Below are 7,759 nucleotides of genomic sequence, written 5' to 3' on the forward strand. Positions count from 1 at the left end.
GTTCCAAAAAGCAGCACAGTGCTAAGTGCCAGTAGCTGGACAGTAAAGGGATTGTAACCCCTCTTATTCCTTTTTTCCTCTAGAATTTTGATTTTGCTGCACAAATGTAATAACACAAAGGATCTGTTAAGTGTTCTGTAAACCTCTTCACCATCTGAACAACACTTGAATCCTTTTTCAGCTCGTTTCTTTTGTATCCAATGGGTTATGTGTAGAGTCTGTATTTCCTATCATGCCTTTATGCTCTAGAAAAGAAACTTGATCTAATTATTTTCTAATTCTCAGTCCTAGTTTTAAGCATGAGCTTTTTCTATAGATGTGATTGATTTTTATTCTCAGTATTATACCTTTAGTTAGCCAGTTTGAAACAGGCCCTTTTATCCAAGACCTGTAAAGAGTCTGGCTGGGACTCTGTGCTGGGGATTGTATTGTTTTTTTGATATTCCTCAATTTGTTCAAATAAATGAACCTGAGAGATGTTCCTTTTTAGTCATTGTGAATGCCGTAGTAACAGAGGTGTTTAACATGTAATAGCCTGAGTAACAAATGTTCTTCTGGACTAAGAATAAGTCTCTTGGTAGTTTTAAAGACCACTTCATAAGACCTCTGTTACATTTGACTTTTTTTTTTAACTTCTTTATTTTTCTTTATTTTTAGATGAGGCAACCCTTGGTTGACCTCACAGATTGCAAGGACCTTGTCAGCTTACCATCTCTTATTTTTTTATTTTACTTTTTACACCTACAGCACCTGGTCTTCCTAGGTGGTCTCCCATCCAAGTACTAACCAGGCCCGACTCTGCTTGATCTCATCCGAGATCAGATGGGATCGGGCTTGTTCAGGGTGGCATGGCCGTAGACTTAACTTCTGTAATAATACTCTACATTGTAAAGTGTTTCTGGTCTCTATACAATAATAATGATAATAATAATAATAAAATAAAAATAGTAATTATTATTATTATTTGGCCTAAGCTAATGGTTAAGTGAGATTAGTCATCACTATTAAGGCATCTTCACTAAAGGGACCTATGGAAGTTCTGTGTGAGACGTAGACACCTCCCAGGGCGGGGGCTAAATTTCATACAAGGAAGGTAGCGTTGAATCACAACGACATGTCTAGAAAGAACCCGAAGTACACAATGAAAATACATGAGATTTTTTTGGATGGAGTACATATAAATACATTTAAAATAGAAAAGTGTTTATTTTTATGTCTTTTTTTCTCCCTATGGCAGGTGATACCAATGTTCCCCTAACAGTAGTTATAGATTTAAGAAACACTGAGGGAATAACATTTCACCCAGCATATGGGTCTGGCAGGAATTACGACAGCAGTGTGCAGAGGGCTCAAGTTTGGGAAACACTTCCTCCTACAAGACCTGTTGGAAGGAGTACTTGTTATTTATCTCAAAAAGTCAAACCTAGTGCATTTGCTTACCTCTCAAGTTAACCCCCAAACTCATATTTGAATTTCAGAGAGGTTGTCAAGGCGCTAGAGCTTCACACACTTTCACACATCGATTTCTTTCAGATTTCATACCACTTTTTCTAATGGATGCTTATTGTACTTTAACAGGCGACTGGGTTCAACATGAGCAGAGTCGGAACGTTTCGAAAAGCAGCACAGGTGGTGAGTGCTAGCAACTAGACATTAAGCGAGTTTTAACCTACTCTTCTCTTCCTTCCATCCGCTATGATTTTTATTTTGCCACGCAAAGGTGGTCACATTAAGCATCTGTTAGGCACTCTGTCACTCTAAATCTTCTGAACAACCTGAGAAGATTGTTTCTACCTCAATGATGGTTAAAAAAAAAATCTAGATTGAAAGTGGCTAGAAAAGAATAAACATAATGAATGGAAAGCCAATTTGTTGATTTTTTTTTTTAAGGTAACAGGCGACGAAAAATGAGTAGCACCCTACCTGATGAGGAGGTCTATGATAAAAGAATGAAGCAGACTGACACTTCAGGTTTGTAACAGTGTCATCAGTGGCTATAAATTATTTTCCCTGGTCTTCCCTGTTGACATTTATCCAACACACAGCTCTTCGGTCAGTCTTTCTAGAGCCACATCCCAGTTGTGCGTGTCGTCCCAGATCCCTTCTTCCTGTGTCTCAGCTTTTCAAGGCTGGATAGGGACCCTTTTGGTCTGCCTCAGCCTACTTTTCCAATTCGATTCCCCACTCTGATCCTTCGCTCAGTCTCAACAGAATTGAGCAGAGCGGGGTGGGGGAGCTCCCTTGCAGTCCTGAAGGATAGGGTCATAGCCTGTCCATTTTTACATTTCCAGTAGCAATGAGCATGGAGCTTGTATGAAGAAGATAATGACTGTTGATCAAATGAATGACATTGTGGCTGTCCATGTGTGCATTCATTAGCTTCACAGTTCTTAGCTATATCTAGGTAGAGCACATCCCTCTCAATCACTGGAGGCAGGTCTTAGTTTTTTTCAGTTAAATGGCAGAGACCAAGGCTCTGTAGTTGTGAAAATATAAGAGAGATTTAAAACATTTAGCAATACTCTAAGGAGCCAGAAGATGGAGCGTGTAGCTCAAAATGCAAGTACAGCAAGGATTCACAAATCTAAGTTTAAAAACCCTAACTCTGATTATACGTAACACGGTCTTAAGCCTTTAGGGATATCATGTAACTCTCCAAATTAACCCTTTTATCAAAATACCTTTTATTATTATTATAAGAAGTTATGACTCTCTAAAACCAGATAAACTCTTTCTCTATAAAGTGAAATAGGATATTCTTCATTTTCTAGAGCAGGAGGCTGTGAGGATTATCTATGTGTGATTTTACTGTATATCACGATAGAAATGTTTGTTATTTTAAGTCAACATCAAAATAAGCAAGGCTCTGGAATTATTTTTAAAACTCAGCTAAATTAGGATAAAATTTTTTCAAGTTCTATTGAGATATAATTGACAGATGAAATTATATAAACAAAGAACAACAGGATGGTTTGATATATGTATACACTGTAAAATTGTAACTGCCAATCAGGTTAGCAAACAGTTACTTTTTTTTTTGGTGGTGAGAACACTTAAGATCTGTTCTTAGCAAATTTGAAGTATAGAATACAGTATTACTAGCTATAGTCATTGTGCTGTACATTAGACCCTAAGCACTTATTAACCTTATAACTGATGTATTAAATTGGTTTACAGGACAAGTTTTTCTTAATTCATGCAATTCTTTGGCTGTTTAAAATTAGCTGCAATACCATGTAGCTAGAAATAGAATTAAAATGATAAATATACCTAGAAAGATTAAGGATTTCCAGCCTTTTTGGAGTTGATAGTGTGAGATCTAAATAAACAAATTAATAAAGATTTATTTTTGTTTAGGTATTTCTACAACATTCTTTGAGATACCCTGTCACTAGCCTGGTAGTTTCAGACTCTGTATATCACCTTTTGCTTTTTAAAGTATGATCAGGACTCAACCTTAACAGAATCACTTTCAGATCTTGTTCAATTTAGGCTCAGAATCTGATAATGGTGGATTTGGGGGTTGTCTTGAGAACTTGCATTTTTAATAGGTTCCCTGTTCAGTTTTCTTTAACAGAAGTTTTGAGGGATGGGAGCAATTGGCCTTGTATCAGGAAACCACTAGAGGGCGCAGGCCATCTTTAAGAACCTGTTCTTCAATTTAGAAAGTTAGGAAACTTTCTAAATTGAGATGGGTAAGAGTCCAAGTACACATGTTAGATTCACATTAATAAATTGTTGGCTTTAGATGAGCAGAGGTGTTACAGTCCTGGAGAAGGTGCAGGAAGTATTCTTTTTATCTCTCACTCTCTTCCAGTGTCCCCCTCTAGTATTTGAAATAATGCCTTGAGGATGCTTACCTGAAACTGCAGCCCAGTGAGCATAGCACAACCAGCTAATAAAAGTGATCATCAAAAATCTAGTATTTTAGCAGGGCTAATATTTCTTATGGGGCCAGTGGTTTCCATTGGCAAATATATGCCCTTCCAAGACGATGACACTTTCTTAGAGATCAACAGATATTATAGATATTCTCCTTTGACTTTTCTGTGGAATGTGCTTTTCCCCTAATGCCAGGAGATGGCATGATGGAGGCTGCAGTTCAGATCTCTCGCAGCCCCCTTTAGTGGTGCTAATTAACATTTAGATAGACACAGAGGTATCTTTTCGAGCCACGTAAATTATTTTTGGTGTCTGGACTTCCTTTTTTATTCCGACCTAATTTTGTGCTGCTCTCTAAAAAATCCCATTCCTTCAATTATTGTTGTGAATATTATACCCCAGTTTAATGTTATTATATGCAATAGTTCCCTTTAGTTCTTAAAATATTTTGGAAAGCAGGGGTTTGGGGGCATTTAAGTATATTTTAAAAGTAGCTACAATTACAAATCATGGTGTCCTTTTTAATAGAAGAATACATTTTCATTGTTAAGTTGCTGTAACTGATGCATTGAAAGGAACTGCTGAATTCCTCATCTGCTTTTAGGAGCCAAAACCCTGTTAACAGACACTCAGTTGCTTACCCTTGCTGGGAAGCTGGGGAAGGAGTGGATAAAAATTGCCATCGTCAACCTGGAGTTGGATATAAGTGATATTGATGCTATCCGGGAGAAGGAAGAAGATGTTACCGTCTATAAGTTTCAGATGCTGAAGAAGTGGCAAGAAAAGGAGCAGAATAATGCCACAGTCCAGAACTTATATAACTGCTTGGAGAAGGTCTCTGTCGAAATCCGGGATGTGCTGGAAGGTAAGCAGAAAATTAATCTTAGTCGCTTACTTGGGATCAAGCTGTATCTTTCGGAATAGCAAATTTCTACTATAGAATGTGTTGCTTGGTTATTTATAAGCTTGGGTTCAGATAATTATGTAAATGCAGCAGTAAGCATGTGGGTAATCATATCTAAGTAATGAAGATTTGTACTTGGAGTCAGGAAGGGTTCCGATCCCAGCTCAAGTGCTAGCTAGCTTTATGATTAAGCAAATTCTTAACCTAACTTTAAGCCTCTGTGTTCCCATCTGTCAGATGGATGCAAAAAATTCTATGTCCTGTGTCTGTCATAAGAGCGAAAAGAAGTAATGCATGTAAAGCTTCGGGCAGGCCGTAAGGCTCAGCAGAGGGTAGATATGAATGTCGTTGTGGTACTTGAGACAGAACTGATAGCAAGCACTGAGCCTGCTGGTCCTTTCGTGGCGCTGAAGCAATGCTCGGGGGGCCACTGGGTGGCACCAGTGAGCTTCAAGTGGCAAAGAGGGGAAGGAGAAAAAACGAAGCTCAAAGAGGCTAAAGGGAGTTGTTTCTAGCCTCAATCCAGAAAACCACAGGGTTCCTTCTTTTGTTTTTAAGCACTTCTTTTTTTGTGGTTTGATTTAGCACACGGTTATACCAGAGGTCAAACCAATTCAAAACTTCGATTATTGTATATTGTTACCATAGTTAAAAACACAGTGTTGCTTCTTAGAGCCCTCCATAAGTCAGAGTGGTTGTTATTTGGAATGCTATTTGGATTTTTTTTTTTTTAATTCCAAAAAGGATACAAAACTGTGTACACACCCTACGTGTCTATATGACAAGTAAAAGCATTCGGCGATCTCTCTGGATGCTTTGACGCAGTGGGCAAGGTTTCTGAACTCTCTGTAAGATGTTGGATGCAGAAGCCTCAAGCAAATAGAATAGCTGGTTTCAATATCAGATTTTTCATTCTTCTTGGATTTGTTGAAATTATCTAAATTACTGAGGCCCACGTGGAGATCTCCTTATTTGCATGTAGGCTTTTCTTCCCACTGTGCTGTGGTAACCACATTATTAGTGCCTTCCATTACAGGAAGGCTCAGAAAATCTATCTTGGACCTTTTATAATGAGTCATTATTTTGGTTTGTTTTTATTTGCTCCTGACCTCACTGACACTTGACTTGCTGTAACATTAGAAATATAAAAGGATTTGTGACTTTTTTTTAGTGGTAAAGGGATTATAAAACTTACTAGTCCAGTCCCTTCATTAAATAGGAAACAAAAATCTTCCGTGAGTTAAAAATAAACAACCCCCCCGCCCCCATATTTACCAGTATTTTATGTCCTCCTGTAGTCAAAGTACCTGGTTAATTGGCTGAATTTTGTATTTTTATCAGGATGTTTTAGTGTCTTGTAACCATAGCAATATTGCAGTAGCTTCTCTTAAGTTCAGGAAAACTCAACTTCCAGGAGTTCCTTTTTGAAAAGGACAAGTAATTTTATTTCAAAGCATGCCCCTTTTTCCTCCAACAGTAAATCCCTGAATTTGTTTGATTTTTTTGTTTGTTTGTTTTGTTAGGTTTCTTACGGGCAATATGAAATTTAGAAGATGAACTGAAAAAGGAAACCTCAGGAACTTTGATCTGCAAAGCATCATTTCAACTGGTAATTGGTTATAGATTCCATGAGACCTTGAACTTTCACAGTCTGTGGAAGCAACTTTCTTTATAATCAGTCACTCTATAGAGGCAAAGAGAATGAAAAATATTCAGAAAACTTGAGGAAGAAAACACCTCTACAATAGCAAGATTTTTTTAATTTTATTTTTATTTTTTGGCACCTCCTGCTCACACCATCCCACCCTGCCTCCCCACCCAAACTGGTATAATTATAAAGGGTGCTTAAAATGACTCAACTCAGTCAGGTGAGAAATGTGGTAATTTTCTTTTTGGAGTCTGTGGACTATGAAATTCATATCAAGGGTTTAAACATTTTTAGCAATTAAATGGTAGTGTACTTAAACTTGCACCAATTTAGTTTAGCTTTTATTGACATTAATAACGAAGAGAGGTTCCTCTTCTTTTAGCTCCCACACAGACAGACACATGTGTCTCTGAGTACAATACATCATTTTATGTGGGGTATGATTTCCGTATCTCACATTTACTAACCTGTCTGGCTAGTGGTCTGCTAAGTCATTTGACCAATCACGTTACCTGGTCTTGGAGTGATTAGAAAGGAATGTAATCCTCTCTCATCGGTGTCGATCGCCTCACCTTACTGGGCAGATTCACCCGGATCGATTTGTCAGTCGCAGCAATTTTTATCAACCTTCCACAGTCACCAGGCCAAACACTGCACGTCCCGACTTTTACCCTGGGATCATTCACTTTATAGGGGGAAAAAACCTACTCAGAAATACCTTAGCAGGACCAAGGGAAAACTGTCATCTCTTCTTGAAGAAGACTTGCCCCAGGGAATAATGGGCCACATTGGCTCTTGTTAATTGGTGAAATGTTCTTTTTTTTTGTATGTATATTGTCCCTCTCCCAGAATCATGCATGTGGTGATTTAACATTTTTGATATGTTTTGTTAACTTATTTGAAGAAACTATAAATTACCATTAGTCTTCTGTCAACATTAGCTGGAGAGTAAAATAAATCTCAATGAATTAATCAGAGAAACACATTTGATTGTTTTGCCTGTGAAGAACAAATTGACTCTATAGGGAAGAATATATTTTTAATTATCAGGGATCCTGTGGAAATCAAATCAGCGTCACTTTATGAGTTTTTTTTTTTTTAATGTACTATATTTTAGGAAACACATGGAGTTTTAACATTCAGAAGTTAAACTACTTAAAGGACTTGAATTTTTAAATGTTTATTATTTTTTATAAGTTGTTTTTTGAAGACATGCGTCATTTCAGAGGTGCTTTGTATATAAGCTGGTTTCCTAATAATTTTTTAACCTTTTTCATACTATGGATGAAGGGAAGAAAAATAAATCTGCATTCGTACAGTGCAAA

The 7,759-nt window shown here is 37.3% G+C and overlaps 1 protein-coding gene and 1 pseudogene across 3 annotated transcripts in view; one reads left to right on the forward strand and one right to left on the reverse strand.

Annotated features, from left to right (window-relative positions):
- LOC102887318 overlaps window positions 1–7,759 on the forward strand; it is a 36,236-nt gene extending 28,477 nt beyond the window's left edge. For all 3 annotated transcript variants that reach the window (XM_025044229.1, XM_025044230.1, XM_025044231.1), the window contains 4 exons: window positions 1,579–1,632; window positions 1,891–1,971; window positions 4,487–4,747; window positions 6,310–7,759. In XM_025044229.1, coding sequence (XP_024899997.1) covers window positions 1,579–1,632; window positions 1,891–1,971; window positions 4,487–4,747; window positions 6,310–6,329 — 416 coding nt within the window. In that variant the 3' untranslated portion in view covers window positions 6,330–7,759. The remainder of the gene's footprint in view (window positions 1–1,578; window positions 1,633–1,890; window positions 1,972–4,486; window positions 4,748–6,309) is intronic.
- On the reverse strand, window positions 739–860 carry LOC112476936 (annotated as a pseudogene).

The sequence above is a fragment of the Pteropus alecto genome, unplaced genomic scaffold, assembly GCF_000325575.1.
Source record: "Pteropus alecto unplaced genomic scaffold, ASM32557v1 scaffold81, whole genome shotgun sequence".
Classification (NCBI taxonomy): domain Eukaryota; kingdom Metazoa; phylum Chordata; class Mammalia; order Chiroptera; family Pteropodidae; genus Pteropus; species Pteropus alecto.